The sequence below is a fragment of the Barbus barbus genome (genome assembly GCF_936440315.1).
Source record: "Barbus barbus genome assembly, chromosome: 49".
Taxonomy (NCBI): Eukaryota; Metazoa; Chordata; class Actinopteri; order Cypriniformes; family Cyprinidae; genus Barbus; species Barbus barbus.
The window spans coordinates 20,453,758-20,470,834 of NC_136727.1; the positions used below are offsets into that span (position 1 = coordinate 20,453,758).

The 17,077-nt window shown below is 36.8% G+C and overlaps 1 protein-coding gene across 2 annotated transcripts; it reads right to left on the minus strand.

Moving 5' to 3' along the window:
* Window positions 1-71: 71 nt before the first annotated feature.
* LOC306867773 (EGF-containing fibulin-like extracellular matrix protein 1) lies at window positions 72-15,797 on the minus strand. 2 transcript variants are annotated; one of them, XM_079413638.1, is made up of 9 exons: window positions 15,713-15,797; window positions 14,660-14,752; window positions 12,497-12,542; window positions 11,926-12,201; window positions 7,583-7,702; window positions 4,804-4,923; window positions 4,551-4,674; window positions 4,274-4,466; window positions 72-2,894 (listed from the first exon to the last, which is right to left on the minus strand). In XM_079413638.1, the coding sequence occupies exons 2-9, from the start codon at window positions 14,744-14,746 to the stop codon at window positions 2,733-2,735; spliced, it is 1,128 nt and encodes a 375-aa protein (XP_079269764.1). In that variant the 5' UTR covers window positions 14,747-14,752; window positions 15,713-15,797; the 3' UTR covers window positions 72-2,732. The 2 variants fall into 2 exon arrangements, with proteins under 2 accessions (XP_079269764.1, XP_079269765.1); XM_079413639.1 differs by having other exon boundaries at window positions 78-2,894; window positions 15,641-15,713.
* Between the last annotated feature and the right edge of the window lie 1,280 nt (window positions 15,798-17,077).

A 17,077-nucleotide genomic window follows, 5' to 3' on the forward strand; every position in this document is an offset into this window, starting at 1 on the left:
ATTTTTCTTGTAATTCTCCACAGATTTTTTTACACCCACATTTAGTTTGTTCTATTTTTTTTCTTTTATTTAAAATCTAAGCAAAAACATGAAGTTAATGTATGACTTGCATGCTTTCTGTAAACGACTAGGCTGTCAGTGTGCAACTATTGTCATGACAACATCACATAGTTACATATTCCCATCTGCAACCACGGGAGGTAATAACTGCAGATGAATCTCGGTGGTCCCCATAAACTGTTCCGGGAATATACCAAACTGACCCATGCATGTTATGCAATACTAGCAAAAGATTGCATTTTTGCACATGAGCATTTTCGAACATGCTTCCTTTCTGGTGCTATACTTTTGTTTTAAGCAAACTAAAATGACACAACTGTTACTGTATTTATTTTTATTTCCAAAAACTTTACAGCAGAATAAATGGCACAAAGGCTATGAATGATAACAAAAGAAAGTGCAACTTGAGAGCAGACTGAAAATACAGAAAATTTCTGAACGAAAGGTGTAAATCCAATTAATTTTAGTTTGTTAAACAAATACAAAAGACCTGTTGTCCTCACTGAGCAGAAACAACCGGTCCACATCAATTTAGATATGAGCAAAAATGATCTCAATAAGAGAAAAAACAGGGAGCATTCACAAATTCACTGTGATCAATCAAAGTGTTTGATCATGAGAAAACAGATAATGACAACATACAGATTGATTTGCAAGCATAGCATTAAAATACTAAGTCAGATCTCGGAACAGCCAACGTAGCGATTGCTTGCCAAAATAATTTCATACAACGTGGTGGTGCGCGAACCATTCCGGCCTCACCCACGACCACATCTCTGGGGGCGCCGGGTGTGACGCAGCGGTTCAAGTAACAGTGTTTGTCACAGACCATCGACACGAACCGCTGCAGAAGATCAAACGCTGCTCTGGCAACCATACAGACATGTTAGGCAAGAGTTCCATTGCTTATGCGACCCAAAACCCTTGCCAGCAATTTCCTGAAAACATCACTTCTGTTTCCAAAACATTATTGCCTTATTCTCATAGGATAGGAGGTCATTTCTGCAGTATTTGCAAGGCGGAGGAAGCATTCAGAGATTTCCATTAGCTAAGGATGACATTAGATTACGCCACAAACTGTTCCACCTAACTCTATGCAGTTCTGTTTGCTTTATCCACATGTTCCACCTATAAAACACTTTTCCCCTGCTAAGAAGTCAAATCTAGTAACGAATCTATGAGCACTTTTTGATAATTACATTCTGTTTCTACACAATCCATGTAAGAGAAATGTATAGCTTTGATTTACTAACTGATTAAAAAGTTTTGTTTGTTCAAAAATGTAAACCCTGCCATCATTTACTCATCTTCATGTGGTTCCAAACTCATACGGCTTACTTTCTTCTGAGGAACAAAAAAAGGAGAAGGTTAGCAGAATGTTGACACTGCACTTTTCCATACAGCGAGAGGGAATGAGGACGATATGATGAATGAGGAAAATAGACAAAAAAGCATGATAAAAGTAATTTTTTGAAGCCACACCATGTTCATACAGAATGTGTTTTTGAATTCCAGTGCGCTGATTTTCCATTGGTTTTCTATGCAAACATGTGCGAAACAGACATCTTTGACCATGCGCTTGTGTATTTTGCAACGTCTTGTGCACTGTAAAAAAGTCTTGTGCACTGTAAAAAAGTCTTGTGCACTGTAAAAACAAACAAGTGCACAAGTGAAAAGACATTCAACTTTCTTGAGACCTTGCATTTTTCCTATTCCACTTCCTGTAAAACTGTGTTCTTCGTAATTGGTCCCTAACAGACCAAAACTTTTGGTTGGTGGTCATTGAATTCGTCGTAACCAATTGTGACACTAATTTGAAGACATGTTAAAGATTCGAGCGTTGTGATAGAAGGGAGTATTTTCAGTGAATAACTTTTTGGTCTGTTGGGAAGATTCACAATATAGTCGTGCGGACTATTTTTATGGTGTTTTGTCATTTTTGGAGCTCCTCAGAGTTTTTTCCTCCATTGATGTTTATTGTATGGAAACAAGCAACATGACATTTTGTTAAACTTCACCTTATGTGTTTTACAGAAAGAAAGTCGTATGAGTTTAAAACAACATAATATAGGTAAATAATGATAGACCCACTTTTTGCATGAACTATCTATTTAAAAGTCTGACATGCAGCAGAGTCTTGCAAACCTCTTGCTACCAAGACAAAGAATAACCTGTAAGTGCTTTTCAGAATGAAACTTGAGCGACTGTTTCCTTCTGGTATCCAGCTGTGTTGTTTTTCAGATATTTCTCGGTCTTAATGTCACCCTCTCTGACCTTGTCTGTCATTTTCCAAAGTACAAGTTACTTGAAAACGTCAGTAAACCTACATTTTATGATTAATAAACCAATTCCTGTTTGAAACCCAGTGAATATGCAACTACCTAGACCAGTGGTTCTCAGCCAGTTTTGTTTCAAGACCAGACATTAAATGGCAACCCAAAACAGTATCAAAATATTATACAAAAGATTCATCATACAAATGTGAACTCGCATAAACCTGTAAAATCAAACATTAATATCTATTGTTTGAATTAGAACTGGTTTCTGACACAGTTTTGGGTCTCAACCAGTTAAGAACCACTGATCTAGACCACAACCAGGTAGCCATGCTGTGTTGAACATTTTAAACATAGTAAGCTGCAGTACACACATTAAACCAAGGTGCTGATGATTTAGAAAGGGTATGGACCCACAATAATGGTGAGTCTCAACAGTGAGCTGGAACGGTAGCTCAAGACATTACTCTGTGTGACCATCTCCAGGTCCACAACATGTTCTCTAGGTCCAGTCAAAGGTTTGGTCATCACCAACATGGCACTTACATTACTGGAGCGCTGAAAGACAAAGAAAACCCTTTCACCAGGCTTCACCACAAGACAGTGCTATAAATCACAGTGATCCATTTTTTAATGTAACAGGGTTGATGTCTTTGTGTATTTCAGTATGTTTACAGGTGCACATTTCAACTCTGTTATGGGAGAAATATCATTGTGAGCAATGATGACTGTAAATAATCTGGTGAATAATGATGACTGATAAAAAAAACAAATTCACTGATCTTTAACCCTGTAACAACCCCAAAACATTTTAAAGGTAACAAGGTTGACACAACCTATTTTGGAAAAGGAATGTCATGGTTCAAACACAAGCAAGTATCTCTTACAGTCGCTACAGTTCTTATTGTTTACGGTTATTCTGTCATGCTCAATTGTTTAGCTCTGTTATGGGAAAATAATAGTGATCACTCTTACAGAAAAATATTTTTCTTGGCAGGAAGCAGAAGAATACTGGCTGTAAATAATCTGGTGCTGTGCTGTGCCGTGCCAGCTAAGGACATTACAAGACATTTTTGTACTGATCCTCATCCCTAGATATTTTAAATGTAACAGGCTTGGCACTAAACCTGTTTTGGAAAAGAAATATCATGGGTTCAAACACAGGTGAGTATCTATTGAAGTCTCTATCAGTTTTTATTATGTTTACAGATATATTGTCAAGCTCATCTGTTCAAAGTCTTGACAAAAAGCACAAGAATACTGATAGTAAATAATCAGATTTTGTGCACTAATCTACAACCCTGTAATATTCAAACCCAAGCATTTTAAATGTAACGGTGGACATAAAACCTGTTTTGGTAGAGAAATGCCTTGGGTTTAAATAGAGTTTAAAAGCAAGTATCTCGTAAAAAAACAACATCAGGTTTCTAGGTTATTTTGTCAAGCTCAATAGTTGGTGTGTTATAGGAAACTAATATTGAACAGTCTTTTACATAATACTAATACATTTCTTGGCAAAAAAAATGCATGAACATTGACTCTAAAGCCAATAAGCTAAATAAGGTATCCATCCAAACGTTTACAGTATTTAAATAACAGAATTGAAAGGGTCAGATTTCCGGTTAGTAACAATTCAATGCAGGGTACAGTAATATAGTTTATACCAGTGCTCAACCCTGTTCCTGCAGAGCTCAGCTCCAACCCTGATCAAACACACCTGTCTGTAATTACCAAGTGCTCCTTCAGATCCTAATTAGCTGGTTCAGGTGTGTTTGATCAGGGTTGGAGCTGAGCTCTGCAGGAACAGGGTTGGGCACCCCTGGTTTATACAGAGTTTAAGGGAAAGTAATTAATTTACAGTAGTTAATTACTTCATAATGTATTACACCAAATGCTGGTAAAATAACTAATTGCAAGGCTGTAATCACAGATCTTACCCTCAGGTAGAATTCTCCTCCCTCGTTGCCGGATTTGATGGTGAAGGTGTTTACCATGTTGGGGTAGACACTGGTAGCTTGAATCTGGAAGATATCCGCAGGCACTGAGCGATCGGAAAAGATACTCATGTACTTGTAGACAATGACAGGCGGCAGTCCTCGGCAAACATTTGGTGACTGGCACCTACAGCGTCTGTTGATAGAGAGTTAAACGGTTTGTAAAACAGATTTGTGGGTTGCAACACGGGGTATGATTTTATCAGGAGATTAGACACACCCTTCGCCTGTTTTGACGTATGGCTCACGGCAGGGGTTTCTGGGATAGCAACGGAATCCTCCATAGTAATTCCAACACATTTCATCTTCTCTGCAGTTGTGTGCTGTTTCACACTCGTTTATATCTATTAACAGGGTGGAAAAGAGTAAAGATTCAAGAGTTTATTATCATATGCACAGGAAACACTGTTACACCATACAATAAAAAAGGGTCAATGAGTATCTTCAGATGCCTGGAAGAAACTGGACTGTACCTTGGCACATCCGCGTCCCTTGGAGCTGGTATCCATCAGGACACACACACTGGTATCCGCCGGGCTGATTCACACACTGGAACTGGCAGATGGAGTTTGAGAATTCACACTCATTGATATCTGGAAAACACGAATGAGAATGAAACTCACAGAATGACAAAATATTGCTCATTACTGTGGTTATTGTCCATTTAATGTCAGTGGACCGAATCTCGAATACCACAGAAAAAAATTACATACTTTTATACTACACTATACTAACATAGGACAACCAGAAAGTGTCAACATGCGTTTTGTCTTCATTTGAAACCGTATATCAATCGTTTTAATAATCGTTCTAATTTTTGGAGCATAGCGAAGTCCAAATCCCAGCTACACACAGGAACAATCTTGTTAAATCACTTTCAGGACCTTTTTTTACCCAGCTGATGAACAATAAAAACTTTGACAGCCAATCAGAATCCACTCAACTTTAATGAGCACAAGCATTTAAGCAGCAGACGACAAAACTTCAGCGTGCAATTATAATACACAACATTATTGTCCGTCGGTGTGGATGCTATATAGTTATTGTTCTTGGTGTAAACAGGCCTTTAATTGATTGGAAAAGTGTACTTCATGGTGTCTTCCAATAAAACAAATACCACTTAGTTTAATATTTTAATCATCATATGCAAAGGCATTGAGATGTTTTTAAGATTGTCTTAGTGTACAAATAGAAGAGGTGGGACCAAGTCATTGTTTTGCAAGTCTCAAGTCTTTGCATTCAATTCTCAAGTCAAGACAGACAAGTCCTCAACTTTTAGCTTCAAGTCTTAAACAAGTCATTAGTGCTCTTTGCCCAAATTAGTGTCTCAGTATTAATTACCATATCAAATTTATAGTAATTTATATCAGGAATATGTTTTACATAGTTTAATTTCATGTGAGATGGGTGCCAAAGTTCAATTTTGGGATTGTGCCAAAATAGGACAAGCAGTGAAAAAAGCTATTTTATTAGTAATAGAATAGCAAAGAAACATAATTTCATAGAAATAACAGCTGCAATACTTTGCATGTGTGCATAAGAAGAATATGCTTCTAGGTGTTATATCTAAGCTAATGAGCCATTATTTGGAACCTCAATGAAACTGATTTAAAAACACGTGAGAAGAACGCAGAAAGAACTGCTACCATACTTTACATGAATGAGGATGTAGAGGAAACCTGCAATATGATGTAGACAAACTCATGAAGACAGTCATTCAAAAATGCTGTGCTACCATTCTTTATAACGAAGAGTAACAAAGACAAAATGTAGTAAATGTTAAGTTTATAACATGCAAAGCTGATCGCTAAATTTAGGGGCTATGTGCTATACAGACTGATGTGAATTCAATTATCCCGAAAGAAATAAGTGAAATGAGCGCCTGGTGAAGAGGGAGAAAATTGAGTATATTTTATAGTTATATATAGACTACAACTCACAAATCATTTCGTGAAAGAAACACTTCTTTAAATTATATTTGAAATGATCATTAGGCCAATTGCCACTTTTTTTTTTTCTTCAAATTATAGCACATTTTTTTTGCAGTGATCAGTTTAGCTATAGCTTAAATCAATGTTTATCTAATAATTATTTTGCATCAAACTTTAAACTTTTAAAAATAAGCAGGTGATTTAATGATTTAACCCATCAGTTTGATCCTGGATTTAAGTAGCCTAATATTTGCACCATAACTTTAAACTTAATGGATTTTAAATCAAATAAAATGCACATGCAACTAAAATATGCAACTGATTGAACAAAAACAAAAATAAAAGGTCTCTGAGAGGTGTTTACCAATGAAAATGAAAGCACATTGAGTTGGTAGAGCTGCGAGGGTCGTGGCGGGATTCGATCCTCGGAGCAGGTTCACTACACCCGTCGAGAATGATAACGACGCTGATCTGATCATAACGTCTCTCCGAGTCACAGGGCTCAAGTCCAAGTCAAGTCTCAAGTCATTGCTGTCAAAGTCTAAGTCGAGTCTCAAGTCTTCTTTATGTCGAGTCGAGTCGCAAGTCATCAAATTTGGGACTCGAGTCCAAGTCAAGTCTGGAGTCATGTAACTTGAGTCCACACCCCTGACAAATAATACTAGTTTGTCAAAGACATTTTAAATGGCCAATATCAAAGTACCTTAGTAATATCTTTTAAATGGCTATTTCACACATTATATAACAAAAACCATCAAATGTAGCCTACATCAAATATAACATTTCTCTTTCAGTTAGCCTAAGGATAGCATGTTAACAGATTAGCCTCCTAAGCTAACATAGCCTGCTAACAAAGCATGCAATATGCAAATTACTAGAAATATTCAATACAAACCTTCATAGAGTTTATTTTATACCGTAATAACTATATTAGTCTTTATTAATTATATAATAATGCTCATTCGTCCAATCCCATTAAGACATTTTTATAATCAATATAATGTCCACACAAATGGGGGAAAAAACATTGTACAATATTATCGCCATTGAAATACTGTTTGATTATGATTATATTGATCTGATTGGCTACAACAGGATAGCGTGAGTAACTTTTTGTAGATGTTAGCTACTCCTTCGAGATGAGAGACTGTAACTAAATGAATCAAATGTCAAACTGTCTTTTGTAAGCACATTACTGTCAGTACTTTACACGTTTGTTTACATACACGTTGAAATTATTGTTGATGGTGTTAGGAATATTCAAACAAAGTCTATCGTGTATTTTTGTACACAAAAGCGTAAAATGTTTGGGGGAAAAAACCTTGGCAGGAGACTGAGTCTGAAGCCAGTTCATATCCGACTTCACACTGGCAGATGAAAGAGCCAATCAGATTGTAGCACTGATGTTGGCAGGGGTTTGCGGTTAGACATTCATTCACATCTGTAAAAAAAAACACACAACTGAACATTAATGACAGATGATGAAATTAAAAAGGAGATTGCATGAGTAATAAACAAAATAACTGGCCGTTCCCAAATGCCTATTTCATTCAGTCCCTCAAATAGAACACTAATAACGGCACTTATTTAAAACAACAGGTAGCATAATCCAAAACACACATCTTTTCTGCACTCCTAATCATTCTTTGGTATGTCTGGCGAGGTTTCCAGCTTCGTTCTGGAGTGCAGAAAGTGTCCTTTCACGCTGTGAGGGCCATCGTGGGTGGTCTGTGCTTATCTGCCAGGTTTGGTCAAGTAACTGTATACAAAGGCCTAAGAATAGGCCAGTTTTCTGTGATTCATATACAGACTATTGGATGTGCAACACGTGTGAGCAAAACCTCCTCATCCAAACAAGGCGGATTCTTCCTAGGCTCTTAAGTGACCTATTTGAGGCATTAATGGGAGAATAATGTCAACGCACAGATCCGAAGATCCTCGGGAGGCCTCTTGCCGAGAGTTTCCAAAACTTTGCTGACCAGCGTTTGGGCCCTTTCAGGGGGTTTAGTGCTGCTGATAGCCAATCTGGCCAGAAAAAATGAGGCAAGGCCTCGCGGGCAAAAGTTCAGACGAAAAACATGCTTTTTTTCTTGCCCACTTCTTTGAGAGAGACACACCTGGAGTCTGTGATCACCCACATGATGGTGATTTGATTCCAGCAAACTGGTGTTGGATTCCAGAGGAATCACTGCCAAGGCGCTTCTGAAAGAGACTGGCCGAAAATATGTAGGAAAACATTGCACGAAGGCTGACTCTCTTTTGCGGGAAGAGGCCCGAGCTAATTGTTGACTCATTTTAATGGGCTGAGAGATACATGTCCTGACCCATACTTCCTCAAACAAAACCACATAAACTCTGGTAGCTGTATGATAACAAAAAGCATAGTCGCTGAAGGGCCATTTCACCCAAAATTAGTCTCCAAGAGTATGTGCGCGAACCGACCAACAGTCCATTTACTGAATGTCTGAAGAATATTGCACACAACAATGGCTTAAATCAAAATACGACGGTTTGCGTTACACCCTTCGTCTGCCTGGAGACAAAGTTTATGGATACGAGGTTGATGCATTGAGTACTTTTGATTAAAAAGCAAACAAACATTAGTTTGTGAGGTTAGTGGCATATTGTTTTTAAATTTAATAATAATAATAATACAAATATGAAGTAATTCAGTTATATGCATTATTAAAATAATAATTTTATTTATTTTTAGCAAAATTTTATTTTAAAAAGTTGCCTGCCACATCAAAGTCATGTGGTGCAACCAATGTGCACAAGCTATCAAAGAGAGGACAAGGTCAATAAGTATTTTAAAGTATTTTCATTTGACCTTTTTTGACTAAATTCAGGTTGTTAAATGTCATGTGGTGCAACTTCCCAAACATTAATCAATATTTAATTTTTAGATTTAAATATTACTATTTAATATTAGTGTTAATTGCATTATCTGGCGTAAACCGTGCCAGATCAGTTGTGCGGATCACTGTGGCGACCCCTGATAAAGAGAGCAAGCCGAAGGAAGAGTGTTAATTGCATTAAATTAAGTTAGTGGCATTAAAAATATTTGAATGTTTTAAAGACAAAAACAAAACAATACTTTTAAATAGTCTGTATCAATGAATAAATTGTATATTTTTATTTGTTTCTCAGAAAAAAACAACAAAAAAACTTGGCCTCAGAATGAAAGTCATGTGGTGCAACTGACATACACATGCATAAAAAAAACATAATAGGAAATTATATGAGATTGGACAAGCATCTGTAAGTATTTTAAAATATCAGAAAATCTGACAAGGCAAGGTTAGTTCAGGTTGTAAAATGTCATGTGGTGCGACTCCCCAAAATGAAAGAATTAATAATTCTTGATGTGTAACAATACTTTTTACTCTGAAAAAAAAAGTATTTTAAAAAAGACATGTACACTCACACGCATTCAGGGTATAATGAACAGATATTATTACATTGGTGGTTATACCACATGACTTGTAAATGGAAATTTGAACCTGGTATAAAAGCTGCAGCAGCTACATTTTGCTCATTAATGTTATAAGACCAAAACAATGCTAACCAGTAGTGGAATCAGTTATCAAGCATTACAGCTAACGGAATCAGTGCAAATGACTGATCATAGTATCTAATAAAATGATTTAAGAATGGGAAACAAATGTATTATTCTTGTTGGATGACATGTTAGTTGGCATATCTTTGCAATTCTTGTCTTACAGTCTCATCGTGAATGGTTTATGCAATCTAAATAGTTTGCTTCTAGCACAGGGATTCTGCATGCTGTAACATGACTGAACCCTGTATCTGTCACAGGCTGATGAGGCACAATTACAGGAACACGATGGAGATCAAATAAAAGGCATTTTAATAAGTAAATCCAAAAGACAGGCAATGATATCAACTTAACATAGACGAGAACGGACGAAGACTAAGGGAGAACTGAGGACTTAAAGCATGAACCAAACAAAAAGGAAACTAATGAGACCATTAAGACAACAGGTGAACTGAAAGCCTAATTAAACAGAATGGGGGAAAACTAGGTCACAGGAGAAACAAAACCAGACATATAACACTATCAAGTTGGGAAAGAATTAGCACCATTAGCACACACACACAAATAGTTTCATCCACCAGATAGAAGAAGACAGACCCAGAGGAAGCAGATTTCTGGCACTGCATCCTCTGAACAGAGACAATGAATTCCCAAAGAATGACATCATAACTTCCCAAGGGGTCAGCGTTTGGCTTGTTAGCTTGTACACATTCTGCAAAGAGATCATCTTCCGTTGAGTATTTTAAATATGGCCTCTCAGAATTAACTGTATGTTGACAAAACGAATATTTTGCAAACAACATTTATATCGCTAATTCATTCTTCACTCATTCTTGCAAATAGTGTGTGAGGAGCAATTTTCAGAATCAGCATTCATAATTATATTCCTATGGCCTTATGGGATAGAAGAGTGTCCATCAGATGTGCCCTTAAAAATCTTGCCATAAGTAGTAAACCATCTAGGTTATTTTGACATACTACTATTTTGGCAATCTATATAGTACGTAAGTATACGGTTTCGTACCAATCAACCAAACATTTTACATTTAAGGAAGCCTACTTTTTCTCACAAAACTGGGTACTATGGAAGCTCATTTGCACCATGGACAAAAAGCTTAAAAAGTAATTGTGACCTTTTATCTCACAACCACATCTCGCAATAGTGAGCAAAATATCAGATTGGTGGAGTTTATATCTTGCAATTCAGAGTTTATTTCTCACAATTTTGTGCTTATATCTCATGATTCTGAGGTTATACCTTTCAGTTCAGTTTATTTCTTGCACTTTAGAGTCGCAATTCAGAGTTTATTAAGCTCAGACGATTCTGAGCTTACATCTCACCATTATTTATATCTGGTCATTTTGAGTTTATATCTCGCGATTCTGAGTTTGTCTCACGATTCAGAGTTTATATCTTGCAATTCTAGGTTTATATCTCGCAATTCTGAGTTTGTGTCTTAGAACTCTTGACTTTTTTCTTAGAATTGTGAAAAAAGTCAGATTTGCGAGACATAAATTCAAGAATTACAAGATGTAAACTCAGAATTGTGAGAGAAAAAAAGTTTATATCTTGCAATTCTAACTTTTTTCATATAGTCTAATTCTGAGTTAACATCTTGCCATTTTAAATTTATATCTTGGAATTGACATTTTTTGCTGAATTCTAAGTTTGCATCTTTCAATTCGGTTTCTTTTCACCACAGAATAAAAAAACAAATATATATATATATATAATTGCAATTTTATTAGTCGTAGTCTTTGTCTTTTTGTGTTTCTTGAAACTTTTCTTCTCAGAATTGCTCAAGAAATCTTGCAGCTCTGACATTCATCTTACAATTCTGACTTTAAATCTTGCAGTCGTGAGAAAACAGTCTCAAGTGCGATTTGCGAGAAATAAACTCATAATTGTGAGATAAAAAACTGCAATGACCTTTTTTTATTTTTTATCCCATGGTGAAAACAAGCTTCCATAGGCTACACATGGATACATTGATCTATTGTATACACACCATTTACAGGATTGTGGGTCATGAGAGCTCTCAACTCCATCATCGCAAACAAATACTGCAAATAATCAAGTAGAGAATGGGCCAGCTATTGCTCACCTCTGCAGTAGTTCTGAGAATCCGGCATGAACCCCACGCCACACTGGAGTGTATGTGTTGAGCTATGAATGACTCTTGAGTAATCTCCCCTGGAGACGGGGGATAAGCCGGGCTGAACATCTACTCTTTCCACTGGCGGGGGGGTAGTGGGCTCATCCTCGCCGTTACTGATGATTATCCGAGCGTTGTGGGGTAGGCAGAGGTAGCCACCAAAATGGTTGACGCATTTCATGCCCCCTTTGCAGGCTTCCAGCAGTGTCTTGCACTCATCTACATCTATGAGGAAAGTAGACACAAAAGACACAAAAGTAGTTATCTCTCTTTTTTTACATGAATATCTAGCACAGGTCCGAATTATGCAGTATGCTAATTCATGGTGGGTTTCCAATGGCTGATGTTGATATACTGATATATCAGTGCAGGTGTAGGTGTATACTGTATAAATGCGATAATACTGTGCTGATCTCAGAGGGTCCAAACACTGGCCAGTAAAGCAGCTTGGCTGATATACTGGAGTAGCACTAATGTTTAAGCTATCAAGACATAAATATGAGAGGAGACAAGCTGTTACCTTTACAGCTTTGTTTTTCATGGTCAAATTCATAACCTTCAGTGCACTGCAAAAGAAGAGTCAAAGGCAAAGAAAAAATAAATACTGGGTCAAAAAAATAGAACACAGACAAATCTTTTTACAGTTATTAGCACTATTAGCAAGACGTCAAATCTATCTATCTATCTATCTATCTATCTGTCTGTCTGTCTGTCTGTCTGTCCGTCCGTCCGTCCGTCCGTCTGTCTGTCTATCTATCCATCCATCCATACACTTGTCCACTGTCTGTCTATCCATCCATCCATACAGTTGTCCACTGTCTGTCTGTCTGTCTGTCTGTCTATCTATCCATCCATCCATACACTTGTCCACTGTCTGTCTATCCATCCATCCATACACTTGTCCACTGTCTGTCTATCCATCCATCCATACACTTGTCCACTGTCTGTCTATCTATCCATCCATACACTTGTCCACTGTCTGTCTGTCTGTCTATCTATCCATCCATACACTTGTCCACTGTCTGTCTATCTATCCATCCATACACTTGTCCACTGTCTGTCTATCTATCCATCCATACACTTGTCCACTGTCTGTCTGTCTGTCTATCTATCCATCCATACACTTGTCCACTGTCTGTCTGTCTGTCTGTCTATCCATCCATCCATACACTTGTCCACTGTCTGTCTGTCTGTCTGTCTATCTATCCATCCATCCATACAGTTGTCCACTGTCTGTCTGTCTGTCTGTCTGTCTGTCTATCTATCCATCCATACACTTGTCCACTGTCTGTCTGTCTGTCTGTCTGTCTATCCATCCATCCATACACTTGTCCACTGTCTGTCTGTCTGTCTGTCTATCTATCCATCCATCCATACAGTTGTCCACTGTCTGTCTGTCTGTCTGTCTGCCTGTCTGTCTCTCTATCCATCCATCCATACACTTGTCCACTGTCTGTCTGTCTGTCTGTCTATCTATCCATCCATCCATACAGTTGTCCACTGTCTGTCTGTCTGTCTGTCTATCTATCCATCCATCCATACACTTGTCCACTGTCTGTCTGTCTGTCTGTCTATCTATCCATCCATCCATACAGTTGTCCACTGTCTGTCTGTCTGTCTGTCTCTCTATCCATCCATCCATACACTTGTCCACTGTCTGTCTGTCTGTCTGTCTATCTATCCATCCATCCATACACTTGTCCACTGTCTGTCTGTCTGTCTGTCTATCTATCCATCCATCCATACAGTTGTCCACTGTCTGTCTGTCTGTCTGTCTATCTCTATCCATCTATCTATCCATCCATACACTTGTCCACTGTCTGTCTGTCTGTCTCTCTATCTATCTATCTATCTATCTATCTATCTATCTATCTATCTATCTATCTATCTATCTATCCATCCATACACTTGTCCACTGTCTGTCTGTCTGTCTCTCTATCTATCTATCTATCCATCCATACACTTGTCCACTGTCTGTCTGTCTGTCTCTCTATCTATCTATCTATCCATCCATACACTTGTCCACTGTCTGTCTGTCTGTCTATCTATCCATCCATACACTTGTCCACTGTCTGTCTGTCTGTCTGTCCATCCATACACTTGTCCACTGTCTGTCTGTCTGTCTGTCTGTCTGTCTGTCTATCCATCCATACACTTGTCCACTGTCTGTCTGTCTGTCTGTCCATCCATACACTTGTCCACTGTCTGTCTGTCTGTCTGTCTGTCTGTCTATCTGTCTATCTATCCATCCATACACTTGTCCACTGTCTGTCTGTCTGTCTGTCCATCCATACACTTGTCCACTGTCTGTCTGTCTGTCTGTCTGTCTATCCATCCATACACTTGTCCACTGTCTGTCTGTCTGTCTGTCCATCCATACACTTGTCCACTGTCTGTCTGTCTGTCTGTCTGTCTGTCTGTCTATCTATCCATCCATACACTTGTCCACTGTCTGTCTGTCTGTCTGTCCATCCATACACTTGCCCACTGTCTGTCTGTCTGTCTGTCTGTCTGTCTATCTGTCTATCTATCCATCCATACACTTGTCCACTGTCTGTCTGTCTGTCTGTCTGTCTGTCTGTCTGTCTATCTATCTATCCATCCATCCATACACTTGTCCACTGTCTGTCTGTCTGTCTGTCTGTCTGTCCACCCTTAAGTGGCTGTGTTGTGCTCTACTTGCCGTGTATATGACAGGATCCTGAGCTTCGGTTTCCTGAGACACGGCGAAGTGGACGGCAACACTCAAACACAAGCAGATCCCCAACATTGTGACCTGCAGCCCAGAGAAAACAGACGCTCACACTTTCACAAATCATCACTGAGCCCACGTGCATTTGCACCATTTCCACCTAAACCCCAATTACATTTCATCCGCATTGCAAAGATCACATTGTTTGGTTTGAATAAAACCGCTGTTGACCCTGGCTCAGTTCTGCAGCAACTTGGCAGAGTCCAACACATTGCAGCACAAAACAACAGTGTCCAAACTGTGCCCGCTCACCCAGTCCATAATAGCAATTAAGCTATAGCACATTTTTAAAAGTATCACATTGTCCTTGTGCAAATGACCATATCCAACATATTTGAGACCAAGAGCAGAACTCATTTCAACACTGTGGGAAATGTTCATGATGAATTCAGTCTTGTAATATTGAATTTAATGTTTTTTTCCCCCCTGAGGATGAACATCTCTGTTCTGGAAGCATGTTGTGAACCTCCCAGACTGTGTCAGAAAGAACCAGCTCAAATAAAACACGTAAATCTACAGTACAAGCTTATTATGGCTATTTCAAAAGTAGTGCAACTGAAGGCATGTACCAACTAGTACTTAGACACCATATTTATCTGACAAAGCCCTCCAGCAACCTCCAGTTGAAATTGTTGTTTTCTGTTCAACAAAACCTCCTGTAATCATGCTAGAAGTTGAAGTAGAAGTCATTCAAAAGTATGGCATATTTATGCAGTATAATCTGATAAATCATTCTTCATGTATATGTAAAACAAAGTACAGTTGTTCTACACGAAGCACTAAAACTGGCAGTTTCTGAGTTGCACATTCAGAAAACTGATATTATGCTGTAGTTATCCATCAAAATGATATAGAAATCATTAACAGAGCATAGAATTTATAATGCAATGCCAAAAGTGCATAAAAATATACCTTATGAAACAGGATTGCCCCCCTCTTCCCCAGAGTCCTGATTGTGTGTGTGAAGTGAGTGGAGGATCTTACCCTGTGTGATTTATTCCACTGTAGCTTGAGGAGCACTGGAGTCTCTCACACACGAGGTGCCTGCGATCATGTTCTTATAAGAGGCAGCTTTTTCTCTCAAGCCTTTTCAAATGATGTTTTTTCTCACTGCAACATTCTTGCTGGAATATAAAGGCAGTGAATGTGGCTCCACCTACTGCTTAACATTTAGACCTACAACACATTTACTGATGGAGACATGAGGTCTTACCAATATTATCTTAAATACTAGCAACATTATTATCTAGCATACATGTATTATTTAATATAAATAACTGTTGATTCAATTTGTTTTCTTATTTATATTAAGAATTCTGATTTTAAATACTGTGATCAACTGTTGATTGAATTGTATTTTTTTATAATTATATTGAATACTGATCTCAAATACTATGATAATTTGTATTTATCATACAAATTCTATTGATTATATTATTAATTAAGTATAGAATTTAATACATAAAACAAAACAACTTGATTTCATTTTGTTTCTTAATTTGTTCTCTAAAACACCCATTTAATATTTTCAATAAAATCTCAAATTAATAATAATAATAAAAATAATCTATGAAGTAAGGACCGATGTCTTACCGGTCAATAATAATGTTATCTTATATATTATGATCATTTATCATACAATAAATTAAATGTACAATTTTATATATATAAACTTATTTTATTTCTTAACAGTTTTTCTAAGACACACATTTTCTTAAATTTGTAGTAAAATCTGAAATTAATAAAAAAAAACAAAAAGTCTGATTATGAAGGGAAGAGTCTTTTTATTACCAATAATCAAAAACTATATTATAATCGTTAAGATTATTAATATGTATCATAAAAATATACTAACTAACAAAATATGTCATCTAAAAATGTGATTTAATTTTTTCTGAACAGTTTGTTTTCTTAGAAAGCTGTTTTATTATATTTTTAATCAAATCTAAAATTAATAAAATATACAAAAAAAAAGGTCTGTCTATGAAGGTAAGTAATCAATCAAGATACATATATATCTATCAGAATTATAATAAAATAAATATAGAATTAATATATCAAATAAAATAACCGATTTAATTTTTTTTTCTTTTTCAAATAAAGCATATTTTTATATTTTTAACAAAATCTAAATTAATTTGTAAAAAGAGATGTCTTAACGATAATCAAGAATTGTATTATTATATTAAGTCGTATATGGTCATTTATACAAATCTCTTAAATATACAATTTAATGTATAACTATCTAAGAAAGTTATTTAAAAAATGTAATATTTATAATTACTAAAAATAAAAATAAATAAAATACATTTCAGATTTATATCGATATATGTCTATACTAATAATACT

Coding starts and splice junctions, on each gene's coding strand:
- LOC306867773 (XM_079413638.1), bottom strand. CDS start 14,746: ATGTTGGGGATCTGCTTGTGTTTGAGTGTTGCCGTCCACTTCGCCGTG. Junction 12,202..12,496: donor TGAAAAACAAAGCTGTAAAG/GTAACAGCTTGT, acceptor CTTTCCTCATAG/ATGTAGATGAGTGCAAGACA. Junction 7,703..11,925: donor TTCTCAGAACTACTGCAGAG/GTGAGCAATAGC, acceptor TTTTTTTTACAG/ATGTGAATGAATGTCTAACC.